This window comes from Jaculus jaculus, chromosome 4 (genome assembly GCF_020740685.1).
Source record: "Jaculus jaculus isolate mJacJac1 chromosome 4, mJacJac1.mat.Y.cur, whole genome shotgun sequence".
Taxonomy (NCBI): domain Eukaryota; kingdom Metazoa; phylum Chordata; class Mammalia; order Rodentia; family Dipodidae; genus Jaculus; species Jaculus jaculus.
Window position 1 is genome coordinate 68,483,079 of NC_059105.1, and position 18,000 is coordinate 68,501,078.

General features: G+C 40.5%; 1 protein-coding gene across 1 annotated transcript in view; it reads right to left on the reverse strand.

Moving 5' to 3' along the window:
- Window positions 1-447: 447 nt before the first annotated feature.
- Erich2 (glutamate rich 2) overlaps window positions 448-18,000 on the reverse strand; it is a 30,197-nt gene continuing 12,644 nt past the window's right edge. The window contains exons 7-11 of the mRNA XM_045147625.1: window positions 16,017-16,165; window positions 13,809-13,990; window positions 11,068-11,125; window positions 1,691-1,762; window positions 448-640 (exon numbers count right to left, since the gene is read on the reverse strand). Coding sequence (XP_045003560.1) covers window positions 513-640; window positions 1,691-1,762; window positions 11,068-11,125; window positions 13,809-13,990; window positions 16,017-16,165 — 589 coding nt within the window. The 3' untranslated portion in view covers window positions 448-512. The remainder of the gene's footprint in view (window positions 641-1,690; window positions 1,763-11,067; window positions 11,126-13,808; window positions 13,991-16,016; window positions 16,166-18,000) is intronic.

Consider the following 18,000-nt stretch of genomic DNA (forward strand, 5'->3'; position numbering starts at 1 on the left):
TGGAGGTTATATTTTCTGCCAGATAAGGAGAAGAGAAAAAGCACCAGTAAGTAAACATTCCTTAGACATGCTCCACAAACAAATGATGTAAGTGTCTGCATGGTGGCCACTGATGGGGGACTGAAAGCACGGCTCGGGAGCCCTGACGCGTAGACAAGTTTAGGCTGTGTGAATTAACAGGCAAACTGTGCTGGGGAAAGCATTTGCCTACTCTGCTTCAGCTCTCACATCTGTAGAGTAGGGGTAATAACAGTACTCGCTACACTGGGCTGCTAGATTAAATAAATGAGCATGTAGAGAGTGATTGGAATATTACCCAGCTCATTCTCTCTCCTCCTTACGGTCCCCTCTTCACCTCGGTCTCAGGCCTACACATTAGAAAGGAGCTCAGACTCAGAGTGTGGGTGACTTGAACCCTATGCCAAAGAAAGGACAGTCACACCGACATGTGGCTTTCATCTTTATATCTGCTTGGCTACACTAGTGAAAATATCTATCTATGGCAGTGACGTTCACGACGCATCGTCGCAGTCGTCAGAGCTGTCGTCGCTCCCGTCCTCGCTGCTCTCCTCTTCGCTGTCACTGCTGCCGTCCTCGTCACTGTCATTGTCGTCTTCCTCCTCCACGTTATGCGCTTTCTCTGCCACAGACAGGACAGAAATGCTTCAAATGTTTCGTAATACTTCCACTTTTCAAAAAGATCATAAATATCCTTGGGTCTCTATTAAGAGATATGTATTTGGGGAACACAGAAATGGAGCTGAGCTTGGCTAACTGCATACAGAATCAAAGTAGTAGAACAAGGAAGAAATATACTGACTGGCATTAAGATGTCTGTAGGGTTAGGGGCTGGAGAGATGGCTTAGCGGTTAAGGGGTTTGCCTGAAAAGCCAAAGGACCCCGGTTTGATTCTCCAGGACCCATGTAAGACAGATGTACAATGGGGCACATGCATCTGGAGTTCGTTTGCAATGGCTGGAGGCCCTGGCATGCCCATTCTCTTCCTCTCTCTGTCTCTTTCCCTCTCTCAATAAATTAAAAAAAAATTTAGAAAAGATGTTTGTATCTAAGACTACATGGTGAATTTCAGGTCAGGCTGGACTAGAGTGAACCCATACCTCAAAAAACAAAAAAACAAAAACAACAACAACAAAAAAAAGTTTGTAGGTTTAAAGTTAAAACACAGGTCCAGAAAAATCATTTTTACTACTGAATGAAAATTTTAAATCATGAAGCAAGATGGTGTATGTCTATAACCACAGAATTCAAGAGGCTGAGGCAGAAGGATTGACTATAAATCTGTTAACTTTGAAACTGTATCTTAAAAACAAACAAATCAAAGTATAAAGTGAGAAAAAACAAGCTAAAATAGATAAAGAATAGATAAAGAAACATGATTAATTGAAGGGTACTGGCTTTTCTGAACATTGTGAGGGAGCCTCCTCCAAATGGAGGGGTGAACGTGCTCTGCTCTGCTGTTCCCCACGCCTGGTGTCTAGGAAGCTTGCTGCCTTTGAGGGGCATCTACTAGTCAGGGACAAGCTGACTTCACTAATCATTCAAGTCAGCCATGTAGGCACTTCTTAACCATTTCCTGAAGCTGTATTTTCACAATCTCCCAGGATAGTGTTCTTTTTAAAGACTGCTCACAGTTCTATAAAAATGAAGAAATTTCAACTTTTAAAATTACCCTTCCGCAATATTTCTTCGATAAGTGAGAAAAACTCCTTGGCCACAGGATTTTCTGGTTCATAAATTAGGACTGGAAATTAACAAAAAAAAAGTGTTATTAATATTCAGAGTATTTCTGCAAACAGACTTTAGAATGAGATCAAAACCGTCAGTGAGAGCAGGTGTAAAAACACAAAGCAACACACACCAGTTCTATTAATTATATCTATGTGAAAATAAAGAAAGTTGGTGTTTTTGAGATATGTTCCTTATTCTATTTTCTATCTCTTGTCAGAGAATGCAGTCTCAGGGGCTGGAGAGATGGATCAGTGGTTGAAAGTCTTGCTTGCAAAGCCTTACAGCCTGGGTTCAACTCCCAAGTACCCATGTAAAGCCAGCTGCACAAATGGCGCATGTGTTTGGAACTTGTTTGCAGTGAAAGGAGGCCCTATAGCACTCATCCTCTCTCTCTCTCTCTCTCTCTCTCTCTCTCTCTCTTAAATAAATAAATATTTTAAAGAAAAAAATAATGAAATCTCTATTTCCTCAATATGGTTTCTTTCCTAGGCCAGTAGCTAAGTATTTCGTTCATCTAATCATTCTCCAAAGAGGGGACAGACCTAAGGAATGTGAAGACTGTCCTGAGAAGACAGTGTACCCTAGAGGCACGTTGACCCCTCACTTCTCCACTGAGTTCTGCATGACATCCTTAGTCATCTTCCACAGAAGAGTAAGAGGATCCAGCTTTAAAATAATACCGCTCAAAAGGGCAAACTGATGTTACTTCTTTTCCCTTTTATTTATTTGAGAGAGGGAGAAAGAGGAACAGTGAGGGAGGAAATGGGCATGTTAGGGCCTCAGCTACTGCAAATGAACTCCAGATACATGCACCACCTTGTGCATCTGGCTATATGTGGGTACTGGGAAATTGAACTTGGGTCCTTTAGCTTTGCCAGCAAGCACCCTAATGGCTAAGCCATCTCTCCAGCCCTTCTTTCTCTTTTATTCTGACTATTTTTACCCTAGTTTACATGCTAGTCACTGCCACATAACAGTTCTCCCCTCTGCACTGGGCCATTGATTTTCAGTGCTGTTTCTTTTTTGCTGATTCTTTACGTGACTGTGCCATCTTTTCTTTGGGCCACTTCGGTGGACTTTTCTAAGCTTGTTGGTATGCTAGAACTCCAGAGTTATCATGAATTTTCTTTAAAGTCCTCTCTACTTCTTCTCTATTTTCCTTGAGTACTACTGTAGTCACTTTCACATTGTGGGCACAAAGCACCCACCACCACAGCTGATGGGAGGAAGGGTTATTTTGGCTTACAGACTCGAGGGGAAGCCCCATAGTGGCAGGGAAAACAATGGCATGAGCAGAGGCTGGACATCACCTCCTGGTCAGCATCAGGTGAACAATGGCAGCAGGGCAGTGTGCCAAACACTGGCAAGGGGAAGCTGGCTGTAATAAGCCCATCTCCAATAGCATGCCTCCTCCAGTAAGGATCCAATTCCCAAATTGCCATCAGCTGGGAACCAAGCATTCAGAACATGATGAGTTTATGGGGGACACCTTATTAAAACCACCACAAGTACTCCTAATTTGTCCCTTGGCTCATACATTTCACTCACATGTAATATCTTGGTGTCCCCCAGGGGGCACTGAAACACCAAGTTTGCAATTCTTCTGGCTAACTGTAAGGTAACTGTGGATGGTTCAAGGCTACATTGAGTCCAAGAGCCCAACACATGACTTTTTCTTTGACTCTCCAAGACAGTGACTGCTTCCTAATCTAATAGCATGGCTAAAAATTATCAGTCTGAACCAGAGTAACAACTGCATGTCTGCTCAGCAGTGGCTGTTTAGGATTCTAGGTATTTTATGGATCATTATACATATGTACATATACATTTTCTAGTAAAAGTACCCCTCTCTCTCAAAAGTACCTCTCTCTCATATATATATATATATATATATATATATATATATATATATATATATATATATATATACACACACACACACACACACACACACATATATATATATTTGAGATATATATATGTGTGTGTGTGTATATATGTGTATACATATATATATATGTGTGTATATGTATATATATATATTTTTTTTTTTTTTCACTTGAGGAGAAAGAAAAAAAGGCAGATAGAAAGAGAATGGGCATATCAGGGCCTTCATCCCTGCAAACAAACTCCAGATGTATGCGCCACCTTGTGCATGTGGCATATATGAGTTCTGGGGAATCAAACCTGGGTCCTTTGGCTTTTCACGCCCTCTTTATATATATTTTACTTGAACTGTAAAATATGCTTATCATTAGTCTAAATATTTCTCTGAAGCTAAGCTTTTTTCTAGAGCGGGATTGATCCAATTTTTTCCTGTAGGTACTCAATTTTTAATGTTTTTGGGAAACTAGGTTACACGAAGTTAACCAAGTAAAGTTTATACTAAGGAGTAGTCACAGGATTTTAAGAACCATCATATAGTCCAAAATATTATGAAGCCTTACAAAAGCAAATGTGTTTTTCAAAATCTGCTTGACAATGGCGTCATTTTGATGGGACACTTAGGACATCCCGAGCTAACAATCGCTGGACTGTAGCTGCTGGAGGAACTAGCCTTCTCTCATGGGATGAGGTCAGCTACACCACAGTTTAACACAGCTGCTGGAAACTCTATTTTCAAAGAAGGGAATGAATTCTACATCTTTTGTAGATTATAGGGTCTATAATGAGTTGAAACAAGCTTCTAGCTTGGGCAGCCTTGATCTCAGGAACTGTTTTCCAACCTTGGGTCTATAAGGGAAGCACACTCCAGTATGGGGGGCAAAGAGGGAATATCAGACAGGACTGTACAGGTCCTGCCACTGTATTTTGTAGCTTTGCACTTCTATTTCCTTATCTGTAAGAAAACCATCTACTATATTAAGCTGTTTGGTGAGTCAAATGGATCGTGTACATAAAGCAGCCCAGCATTTGGGACATGGGAGAAGATCTCAGTAAACTCTGGTCATGATTGTTCTCAAATGGTTCCAGGAATCCAGGGGGACCTTTTCTCTGGCAGCAGATCTGGAGTGGGGAGCAGGCAGTTCTGTTACCTACAGGGCTCACCGTTTCTCAGTGTCTTAGCACGGGGGGCTGTGGGACACAAATGACTTGTTTCTTTCACTGCTGTACTCCTATCCCCAGCAAAATGCCCACCCACACAGCAGGAGCCCCCAGAACACTGGAATCAATGAATATAGACAAATTGGCAGGAAAGGATACAATTATACTTTAGGGGAATAGGAAAGGGAATTTATTTTAAAAAGAAAAGAAAGCTTTATAGGAACAATCTTATCTGAAGATACACCTGTATTCGTGTGAGACCTGTAATGACAAGAAGCACTTTGGCTTCCAGGCCATTGTTCTTTGACATATACACATATACACATGATGCCGATCTTTTAAATGTCAAGCCTTCGCTACTTGTGAGCAGAAGTGTGTGGTCCTGGGAAGGTCAGGCTGCACATTTCTGACTTTCAGGAAAAGTACCCAAGAAATAGGAAGATTGGCTCAAAATCTCACAGTCACTCATGAGATGAAAGTGAGAAGCGCTTTGGGCCCACTCAAAAAGTCAGATGCCCAGGCTGCCCCCTTACACACCACCTCCCCACCCCCGCTGGCAGGAAATGGCTGGAGCAGAGGTAAAAGTACTGCATGAAACAACAGAAAAACTGAGTGTGGAGGGTAGATACAATGTAAGCTGATGCCAACAGATACAATTTCTTGGGGTGAACACAAGCTTTTTGATAAGGCAGGCAAAGAAAAAGAACCCACAGGCACAAAGCCGAATGAAGATCAAACTAAGTATAGAGTCAGAGCTGTAGAGATAGCTCAGCAGTTAAAGGCACTTGCTTGCAAGGCTAGACACCCCCAGCATGATTCCTTAGTATCCACATAAAGCCAGATGCCCAAAGTGGCACATGTATCTGGAGTTCGTTTGTAGTGTCAAGAGGCCCTAGCACGCCAGTACCCCTCTCTTTATCCTTGCAAATAATAAAAATATTTTTAAAAATAACTATGTGACTGGACTGCAAATAACCCCACCACCCAACTTCATTCAAGGAAATGTAGTGTTCATTATTTTATAAAAATTAAGTGCCTTAGATACAAAGAAAAATAATATACTAGTCACTCATAGGCGCCCTATCTAGCTTGCTCAATCTGGGAAAGAAGTCATTGTCCAATTCTTTCTTCTTTACCAAAGAGGTACATTTATTAATCAAATTAGGGACTGGAAAGAGTAGGGAAATTATAGGTTTTCAAGTAAAGCATGGGATATAAGCACTTATTAGCTGTGTGACCTGTGTGAATCAGCTTTGCATGCTTAGCCTCCATTTTCTCATTTTTTTAAGGGAGTTAATGATTCCTACCTCACAGAACTGCTTTAGGAGATGAACATTGACTCAAGAACATTCTCACAGTAGCTTACTACATTCCAATATAAACACCTAAGTATGTAAATATACAGATGTTTATATCACATAGTTTATATAGAGAGAGCAGGACAGACAGACAGAAAGGGGGGATGTTATGTAAAAATGGAAATGTGAAAGAGCTAGAAAATGGCAAATGGGACAGCCAAGACTACGTATTCTATCAACATTTATATATAAGGTATTTTGGGGGTCTATGCTAGATTAAAAAGCATAATTCTTCCAGGTGTGCTGGCACACACCTTTAATCCCAGTACTTGGGAGGCAGAGAGGTAGAAGAATTACTGTGAGTTTGAGGCCAGCCTGCGAATAAATATATAGTAATTCCAGGTCAGCCCCAGATAGAGTGAAATGCTATGTTGAAAAACCAAAGGAAAAAAAAAGAGTTTATTGTGTCTGACTGTAAATTCATGAAAATATTTCTGGCAGACCTCCCACAGGTGTTCCAACCAGCAGCAAAGAGCTGGCACTTTTTCTCTCCAGGAGCACTCTGGTTCTCCCTAACTTCACACCCCTGACTGGGAATCTGCCCAGAAGTGGACAATTTATTTTGCTTGAGAATTCCACACCTCTGAGCCCCTTTTGCCATGTCAGCCCTTTCTGCCTCTGGGGAGTAGTGTTCTTTAACAACTGTTGCCCTTCCCCTCCAAAGTGAAGCCTAAGCCTCCTTAGCGCCTTTTTCCAGTTTCCTGAGTTTTAGAAGCACCACTTACTGACACAGGCAGAAGTGAGATCAAATTAATGAGCCAGAGAGGGGGAAGTCAAACTGTGTTTAAACTCAACCCAGCAGGGCTTCCAGCACATATGCCTGGATTCCTGCTTTCTCTCCAGCATAAAGCCTGGGGCAGAACAGGTATTCACTATGTAGCTATTGGAGAGAAGGAAGGGAGGGAGGGAGGGAAGGAAGGAGAGAGAGAAGGAGGACAGTTTAGGGCAACATAATTTTAAGAAGCTGGGTCAATTTGGTGTGTGTGTGTACATGTGGGTGTGTGCACGCATGTGCACATGCATGTAGAGGCCAGAGGTTCATGCTAGGTGTTTCCCTTGATCCTTTAAACTCAAGTCCTCAGGCTTCCACAGCAAGCATTCCACCAACTGAGCCATTTCCCTGGTTCTATCTGAACTTCTTGACCCCCACTGACCTGGCATTTAGTGGCTGCTCCTGGTTTGAATCAGACCAACAAGCATTTCATTGAACATCTGCTATTCATGTAGCACAAAGTGGGGCTGACAGTCAAATCCAACAGGCACATGTGGTTTAAGGATTGATATTTTGTAAGTGATTGATGGATGCGGAAATATTTTTCCCCGCAATTAGGCTCCACAAAACATCCATACAATTGGGAATGAAGGAAATCTATTTATTTTATTATTATTATTATTATTATTTTACTTCTGCAGCCACCATTGGAGAGGAGGAAGGAATGAGAGGAGGCTTGGGGTCCAGGTCTCCTATGAGTAGTGTCAAGCCTACTGCCTACCTGTGCTGCAGGGAGCTTGGAGTGGTGCTCTTGCTATAAGTGCAAGGCCCTGTGTTTGGTTCCTTCCAAAAAAGAGACCAGGGCTAGAGAGATGGCTTATCGGTTAAGGCACTTGCCTGCGAAGCCTAAGGGACCCATGTTCGACTCTCCAGGTCCAATGTAAGCCAGATGCACAAGGTGATGCAAACGTGCAAGGTTGCACATGCGTACTAGATGGTGCACATGTCTGGAGTTCAATTACAGTGGCTGGAGGTCCTGGCATCCCAATTATCTCTCTCAATCTTTCTCTCATTAAAAAAAAGAGAGCTGGGCGTGGTGGCACACACCTTTAATCCCAGCACTCAGGAAGCAGAGGTAGGAGGATCACCATGAGTTCGAGGCCACCCTGAGATGACATGGTGAATCCCAGGTTAGCCTGGGATAGACTGAGACCCTACCTCAAAAAAAAAAAAAAAAAAAAAAAAAAGACCAGACATACTGGACATTATCTTCCCTAAGAATTCCTTTTCACTGAAAATTGTTTGTAGGCCAACACAATATTTTATCTGAAATACTGAAAAGGTCAAACAAGAGAAACTATTCACCTCTGATATAAAAAAGGCAGTACTAAAGGATTCAAGAAACCTACCTGAAGCCTTAGCCAATGACTGGAGAAGCACTCTGCCCCTGTGGAGATGCTGCTTATGTACCCTGTGCCACATGGCTATTTCAGGGGTACTATCATGGAAGTCACTAAGTCCAGCACTAGTTAATATTTGGATCTTGGTATCAGTAAAGATTAACTATAGAGCTGTTGTTGCAGTCAGCTCTGCGTTGCTGGGACAAACATCCAAACAGACATAGCTATGAGTGGAAGGGGTTAATTTCAGGATTATAAATTCCAGGGGTGCAGCATCAATGGTGGAAGAAGCTGGATCCCTTTCATAGACCCAAGCAGGGAGAGACAACTCCAACAAACAAACACCAGCAGCAGCGAGCGCAAGCCATCAGAGCTCAGACTGCTCTGAACACACCTCGTAGGGCTGGACTGAAGAGCCACCCACAAACACACCTGAGGGCTGGACTCCAAGATCTGCCCCTTGCAACATGGCCCTATAGCTGGAAGCTGCCTGCTAGGAGCTCAAGTAGAAAATTTAATAAAAAATGACTGAGTCTATGAGGCCATGCATTCAAACAATCACATCCCAAACAACCACAGTTGCCATTTTCTCTTTTCAAATAACTATTTCTAATACATTAGAGTAAAAGGTGGCTATAGTGGTTGACAATGTGGCAGATGTCAGTGGATGGCTTGAATCTTTCCAAATTGCTAAATGAACATTTAAAATTAGAAAATATACCTTTGAAATTAAGTTACTGGGTAGCAGATTAGGCCCAGGAAGATAGGTTAAGTAAACCCAAAAACAGGTCAAAAGACAAAAAAAAAAAAAAAAAAATGCCCAAACCAAAGCACAGAAATACCAAAGAGTTTAAAATCACAGCAAAGTGAGATACATGTGTTATACCATAAAGTTTAATTTGTGCATAATTTAAAAAATTATTTTATTTTTTATTTATGTGTGTGTGTGTGTGTGTGAGAGAGAGAGAGAGAGAGAGAGAAAGAGAGAGAGAGAGAGAGAGAGAGAGAAAGAATGGGTGTTCCAGAGCCTCCAGCCACTGCAAATGAACTCTAGCTGCATGTACCACCTTGTGCATCTGGCTTACATGGGTACTGGGGAATTGAATCTGGGTCCTTAGGCTTCTCAGGCAGATGCATTAACAACTAAGCCATCTATCCAGCCCCAAAATTTTAGACTCAGGAAGAGAAGAGGGACAGACTAGGGCAGAAGTGGTATGTGAAAAGGAAATTGAAAATGAATTTTCAAATCCAATAGAAACATTAACACTCACATTTAAGAAGCTCAGCTGAGGGCTGGAGAGACGGCTAGGTGGTTAAGGCATTTGCCTGTGAAACCTAAGGACTCATGTTTGACTCTCCAGGTCCCACATAAACCAGATACACAATGTGACACAAGTGTGCAAGGTTGCATGCACATGTGCACAAGATGGTACACATGTCTGGAGTTTGAGTACAAAGGCTAGAGGCCCTGACATACCAATTTTCATTCTCTCTCTCTCTGATTTAAAAAATAAAAATAAAAAAGAAGAAGCTCAGCCAAGTATGTGCGGTTAAACTTGGTAGTCAACTTGGCAGGATTTCGAATCACCATGGACACAAATCTCTGGGCGTGACTGTGAGGGGCTTTCTAGATTAGGTTAACTGAGGACTGGAAGCCCTACGCTAAATGTGGAGGTGCTGTTCCTGGGCTGAGGCCCTGCCCGCGTAAGGAGAAAGGGAGCAGAGTGCTACCGTTCACGCTGCTTCCTGAATGTGGACACAGGGTGACCAGCTGTGCCTCATAGTCCTGCCACCGTTCCTTCCTTGCCATGAGGGCCTGGAACCTTGAGTTGCGAGCCAAAAAAACCCTCCCTAAAATTGCTTTTATCAGAGTATTTGTCAGAGCACTGTGAAAATTAAGTCATAAAGCTCCCAATACTGCGAAAGTACAAAGAAAGCCATAACCATTTTGAACAAGTTAAATCACCAAATGCCAGACAGAAAGATAAGCCAGATCATACTTCTGCTCTGTCCAAAAGCCTCTGGTGCTTTTCCACCTCCCACAGGAAAACCAAGGTCCATCAACAGAGGAGAGGTCTGTGCGGCCTCCCAGCTCCACCCTAGTTGCTGGCCTTACCTGGTCTCTATCCATTCTGTCCCAGCTCTACTGGCACCTCCCTTCTTAGTATCCCTGCCGATCATCCTGCCTGGCTGCTCCCCCCAGATGCTCACGGGCTAGCTTCCTGAGCTTAGCCAAATGTGTCCTCAAGTGTCCCTTTAAGTGAGTCTTTCCTGGCCATCCAGCTGAAAGCTGCTTTGCCTTCTCCCAGGAGCCTCCCTGCTTTGGCTTTTTCCATACCCCTATTATTTATGACACACCATTTACTTATCAATTTATTGTCTGTCCAACGCTAGACCTGACTGTGGGATTGTTGTCTGTTGTCACTTGCGGTATCCCCAGTGTCTGGAGTATACCCAATACATGTGTCAGCTAGAACACTGTATTATACTAGGATGACTGCGGGACCACCTGACTCTTCTGTGAAATGAAAAGCATAAGGATGCTGATCATCATCGTGAGGGCAGGAGGTCTGACTCTGCTAGGGGAAGTGACAGCATACATTAGTCTACACTGATTTACTTCACTAAAAGGTACCCGTGAGTCTGAATCAGCCCTTGTGGTAATCCAACTCATTTACTCTCAATGCATCACTGAGACACTTGTATGGAATTCCCTGGTCTAGGACCGTCTAACCATCATACATATTATGCAAGCTATTTTTAGAATCAGAAGACTAGAAATGTGAAAATATTTTGTACTTACTCATCTGACATAACTTTTTTGCCAGCTGGTAATCTCGGCACATTTCTGCTCTTAGGAACTGGAAAAGAATGAATTCTTCAGGTAAGAGATTTCAAGAGAGAAGTTAAATGTCAATGATAAATGACTAGTTATATTGCCTTTGACATTTACACTTCTCCGGGATTGAGTCTGTAGTCAGTCAACTAAGCCAGGCCTTTTGAGAATCTGTGAAGTAAGGCAACTTGGAGTGAGAACCTCATCTAGGCGTTTCCACAGCCAAGCCACACTGTGCAACTGAACAGTGCTGGTGAGTGAGTGAGTGAACATGTGGAGGCTGAGTCAGTTGGCCCAATGCTAATCACTTCATTTAAATATTCCCTTTTCAGGTATAGGTTTTCTCTCTAGAAATGCAGTCCATAAGGACATGGCAGGAGTTACCTGTGGGTTTAAACTTAACGTATGTTTAATATTTCCAGCACTGTTTCTGTGTCATCCAGTTTTTCTGTACTGCTTCATTGTTTTTCTCTTGTTACAAAATAATGCATATTTTTAATATAGGAAATTTGAGAGCTAAATAAACACATGTGCCCCTAATTTACAATCACATACCATTTAGATATGCTTATGTTGAACATTTTAATATATATTCTTTTCATTTTTTAAATAAATAAACATATATATGTTTATTGGCCTATGTGTTAGGACTAATCAGTAACTTTTGTGCTCATTCTCTCCCTATGGCCCCAAATAGTCTTTGTTTTCAGGTGCTTGAAGTTGAACCCAGGCCCTTACACAGGCTGCACCACCAAGTTTTTACTAAGGTGATATTCTACTGTTATCTATCTAGTCTGTTTCCAATGAAACTCCTCCTCTACACACACTGATGGTTGTTCTTCCTTGTGCATAACATGTTCTGAGCCACATGCAGGTGCATGAGATACACTCTGCAAGCCACAGGAGCTCTGTGGAGGAACACAGAGACACTCTGCACTCATTTCCAGACACCCAATAAAGAACCACACACCATTTTAATAAGCAGTTCTCTGCCACTTTTCTCAATTTTTCCAATTTGGGTTGTCTAGCTAGTCAGCTTGCTTTAGGAATCCCATCTCCAGCCCTAGAAAACTGGAATTATAGGCCAGCCTCCACACCTATCTAGCATTTGTATGGGTGGTGGGGATCCACACTTAGGTTTTCATACTTGGTGTGACAAGTGCTTTTCTGAAGATCTATATCCTAGCCCAAGATTAAGACATTTTTTATTTTCCTTTTTGTTTGTGGCTTTCTTCCATTTTATCTAATTTCATCTTTGGCTTTTTTGAAGTCATGGTCCCATACAGCCCAGGCTGGCCTTGAACTTGCTATGTAGCCAGTGTTGATCCTGAATGCCTGATTGTCTTGCCTCCACTTCCCAAGTGCTGTGATTATAGGTATGTACCACTATACTTGGTATTTTCTGTTATTTTAATTATGGTATTTATTGGCTTATCTGTGAATTCATTTGTCAAGTATCTAGTGCTTGATAAATTATTTTTTAAATTAACTAGCTGCTTCTTTTTTCTTGCAATATATGTGTATATTTAGTAAGCTAAATGTCAGAAATACATATATACATATATTTATAGAATTTATATATAGATATTTCTGATATTTAGTTTACTTATCATTCTTCCTTCACTTATCAGCATCATACTTACAACCATTATTGAAGCATCTAAAACTTCAAGCTCTTTTAAAAATCTAATATCGTGGAATAGAGAGATTGTTTAGTGGTTAAGGCACTTGGCTGTAAAGCTCAAGGATCCATGTTTGACTATCCAGGTCCCATGTAAACCAGATGCACAAGGTGATGGAAGTGTGCAAGGTTGCACATGTGCACAAGATGGCACATATGTCTGGAGACCCTGGCATGCTAATTCTCTTCCGACCCCACTCCCATTAAAAAGAAGGCCAGTCTGTTGGGCTTGCCTCAAAAAAAAAAAAATTAAAAAAAAAGCTAATGTTGTGATTACCACCATTTTCCAAATAATTATCAATTTAGCTTTAGCTTTCACTTTACTTTTAGGTCTCATGTGAGGCATATCTTTTAGTTTTAAGTGGTCTCAACTTCTGTCCAAGTTTTTTTTTTTTTTTGTTAATGCCTCATTTTATTATCATAGCCAGAGAATGTGATCAATATAATATGTGACTATTTACATTTTAAAAATCTTTTTCACAAGCTGAATTCATACATGTGAATTCCCTCGCTTTTCTAAGATTCCACTCATGTGCCCTCCTCTAAAAATTCTTTGTTCCTTGCTCTTCCTGTTTCTTTTCTTTGGCACTGAAATTTCCTTTTTCAGCAAATTTCCTAAGTGTTACTAGCATACATCCACTTTATTGTAATAAATTCTGTTTGTGCCTGATCTCGAGAGCAAAACACATTTCTCATTTATCTAACTTAATTCTCTTTATCATTTCTGTATTCCCAGCAACCAGCCTGGTGCCCAGCTGAAGGCTTAAACCAACATTTCTCTTACTCCTGCCTCTCTGGTTCACTGGATCATTATATGTCACTTCCACAACCATCTTTCATCCACAGCCTTCTGAAAGTACTAAGAGAGCCAGGTAAGCATCTCCATGTGGTGAAGAACTTACTAAATTTCAAATCTTTATTTAATTAACGTATAACTAATTCATTTAATCTACTCAGTAAGATTATATACTGGTTAGTTAGTTCTATATTTATAAGCATCTTCAATTACAATGCAAGTAAAGCTTACTTCTGCCATTAACTCCAATGGGGCCCGAGTCTTCTTTTTAGGATTACTGCCTTTGTCATCATCATCATTGGGATTATCTTCATCCTCATCTGTTGATTCAGACAACTTGTCATCAATATCCTGATGGCAGTATTCATTGATTTTCTCCTGCTTTGCAAGGCCTGTATCTTGGCCCCCTTCACCTTAAACAGAATATAGGTTTTTTAACCAATTTAACCAAAAAACAATGAAGTTCAGACTTAAATTGTGCCAATCCTATTATTATCCATGATAGACATATTAATAAAATCATAATCATTAGTATTACTTCTTTGATTCCTTACATATGTTAAGCCATTGAGTTCTGTCAGCAACCCAGTGGGATAGGCAGTGTTGTTATTACTATTTATTAATGAAGAAACTGGGGACAGAAAATGTCATGCGGCTAACTGCTTGATCTGGGAGTCATTTTCACATGAGTCTATCTTTTTTCTCTATGATTTTTTCTAATATATATTAAAACAGTACTATTAAGGTAATTTTGAAGAGTTTTTACCATGTGTCTTCTAAAATCATCCCTGTGAGAAACACTAATGCCTGGGCCTGCTGACCCCTTTGGCTTTGTGGAGTCTCTCACAATTTCACACTGAATTTGTTACACTCACCCCTTTCTTCTAAGATTTCAAGTGCCTGTGAGGTCTTGTGAGATCCCCTCTTTGATGGGAGCATGGCCATGAGCTATTTTAAATGACATATGAACAGCTATGTAGGAATGAAGGAATCTATGAAAGATCTCCAGAGAAGACTGAGGTTAAGAAAACAGGAGGGGGTGGGTTAAAAACTTCTGACTCTAAGCCCAATGTGCACCCCTGAACAGAGACATGAGCCCTTCCGCTGTCAGGCTGTCCATCTACCTGATTTTATTTCATTCACAGTCTCCATCGACCTATAATCTTCCTGATCCTCTGGGAGGCAGCCAGTCTGTCCCACAGCTCACAGACTGATGGCAGCAGGGGAAGGTCATAGTGAGTGATGAAAGACTTCTATGATGTCACAGGACTGATTCATTCAAGTCATCAACACTTAGTTCTCTCCTGGCCGCTGTGTATGTCATTGTAATACCTCTCACAACCTCAATTATTTCAATTTTTGGTGCTTTTTATTGTTATTTTTAACATGAGCCATATAAACTTCACATATTTATGGAGAATTACATAATGATTTGATGCATGTGTACATTTTGGGATGTTTAAATCAGATTAAACATATCAAACATTCATCATTTCCCTATAAAACAAACTCCATTCAGTCCATTTTTTTTGGGATGTTTTTCAAGGTAGGGTCTTACCGTAGCTCAGGCTGACCTGGAATTCATTGTGTAGTCTCAGGTTGGCATCAAAAGCATAGGGATCCTCCTACCTTGGCCTCCTGAGTGCTGGGGTTAAAGGAGTTGCCACCCACTCCCAGCTATTACTTTAATGCTTAAAAGAGATTGCTCATTTTCCTGGTGTTTAGTCACCAGACTTCTTATTCCTCTCTACAACTTAGGACTGATCATTCGTTCCTCAGTTGTCCTCCAGCGCCCCTATTCTCCCCAGCCTCTAGTAACCACCATTCTACTCTCAACTTCTGAGTCCTTATGTTTTTATATTCTACTGATGAGTGAGATCATGTACTTGTACTTGTCCTGAGCCTGGCTTATTTCACTTAATATAAAGTTCTCCAGTTCTATCCATGTTGTTGTGGATGACAGGATTTCATTCATTTTCAAAGGCTAAATATTATTCCATGTCCAAGTATAGTACATTTTCTTTATCTGTTCATCAATTGATGAACACCTTTTTAAGAGTTGGCTGACCATGTCCCACTAACATGTGAACTTTATAAGGGCAAAAACATTTCCTATTTTGCCAACCATTGTGTCCACAACTTTGAAACTAGTACTAGCACTTTGTATTTCAACCATTTGTTAAGTAAATGGAACCTGCTGAGGCTTTCATAGGTATTTTAATCCATTCTAGTATGTGATGGTCCTGCAATGATCAACTTATATAATGTACATCCGTAGATCCCCAGTGAGGCTGTATAGCAGCAACTCAATGAATGAATTTGAACAACTTCTGATTCCTATGACCTTAGATCTACACTGTTAACTCCTAAAGGTCATGGGAAATAGGCTAAATTCAAAGCCACAATTCTCAGTTCTATAAAATGAATGCTACTTATTACCTGTGATTTCCCTTAAAAAGGAAGATGACCATATACTAGACTGTCGGTTTATTAAGTTATCTTTATTTTCAATACTCTTTGAAGACATTCTATTTTCAGTATTCCTTAAGGAGATTTTATCTTCAATCTTCTTTGAAGAGAATTCCTTTCTAAATGTTAAAGTAGATAGAAAAATCATTTCCTTGGGTCACTGTTCTCTTTAATATTTTATATAGGTTCATAAACACACATGTCCATAGTACATTCAATGTAAACTATAATATTCCAACAAGAGAATTAAGTAGCTAAAACCTAGTATCTCCTTTGGAGAAACATATAAATAATGTTTACTGATGATTGAAATTCTACTTCTGCCTGGCATTTGTCATTGTGTAACAATTCCTAGAACCTTTTCAGAGTTTGCCAGCACAGAGCATATAAGAATCACTTATGCAAATGCTTTTGGGGAACAATATGACATAACATAAAATCATTTATGATATTAGTCTTGATTGTTTTAAGTTTGTAAATTGATTTGTGCCATTGCTAAATGTGACTTATGGAGAGAGCCCAACACTAATATTAACCTTTGGTTATAATACAAAGCAGCTTCATTTGGCCTTCAAGTCAATAAATAACACATTGAGAGAGGCATCCTTGGGTAGAGTCCTCTACTCACAAGATAAGCAGTCATGCTTGTGAAAGATAACCCAAGATCTGTTTCAGCAGGTCTTAAAAATCTCTTAGATCTCCTTTGCCAAGCTTAAAAAAATTCTAACATATTCTGCATGGAAAGGTACAAAAAGATGTAAAATGTATTTTTTTCTTAAGGTTATTATGGTTTTGTCTTTTTATTATTGAAATGTGAAGCCTGAAAATGAGTGGAATAGTTGGCTGTCTTGGGCTCTGATACCAGTTTGCTGTATTTCTACTAAGGGAGGGAATAGAGCCTTTACTTCTGTAGGATAACTGAGTAAACTATATCACTTCTTAGGTATATACTGGAAGGACTCTAAGTTGGTATAACATAGATATACTTGCACATGCATGTTTGTAGCTGCACTATTTATAATAGCCAGGAAATGGAACTAGCCTAGGTATTCCTCAACAGATGAATGCATAAATAAAATGTGTAAAACTGTATGCATCCATAAAGAAAAATGAAATCATGGCATTTGCAAGAAAATAGACACAACTGTAGATCATTATGTTAAGCAAAATAAGCCACTCAGAAAGATAACTGTTACAGGTCTTCTTTCACATGTATGACATAAAGTTAAATTATACACACACAGACACACATACACACACACACACACATATACATACATACACATATATTTTTGCATATGTATTTGTAGGTCGTGACACTAAAGATGGCATAGTGAGTGGGAAGAAAGAGATCTTAAGGGAGATGGGAAAGAGAAGGTAATGAAATAAGTACAGTAAGAATGCATAAGGGAGGACTAACTGGTGGAAGAGAGGCAGCCAGCTGGAGGGTGAAGGAAAGAAGGGGGAAGATAGAGATCAAAGTAGTGACATATATGTAAGATGGTACCATGGTAAACTTAATACTTGTTTTTTTAAATTTTTATTTATTTATTTGAGAGCGACAGACACAGAGAGAAAGACAGATAGAGGGAGAGAGAGAGAGAATGGGCGCGCCAGGGCTTCCAGCCTCTGCAAACGAACTCCAGATGCGTGCGCCCCCTTGTGCATCTGGCTAACGTGGGACCTGGGGAACCGAGCCTCGAACCGGGGTCCTTAGGCTTCACGGGCAAGCGCTTAACCGCTAAGCCATCTCTCCAGCCCTAAACTTAATACTTTAAAAAATAAAAATAAGAGGCTAGAAAAATGGCTCAGTGGTTAAAGGTGCTGACCTGCAAAGCCTGCTGACTGGATTCAATTCCCAAGCCATCCACATAAAGTCAGACACAAAAAGAAGTACAAATTTTTGCCATTTATTTGCAGTGACAAGAGGTCCGAGTGTGCCCATATACATCAC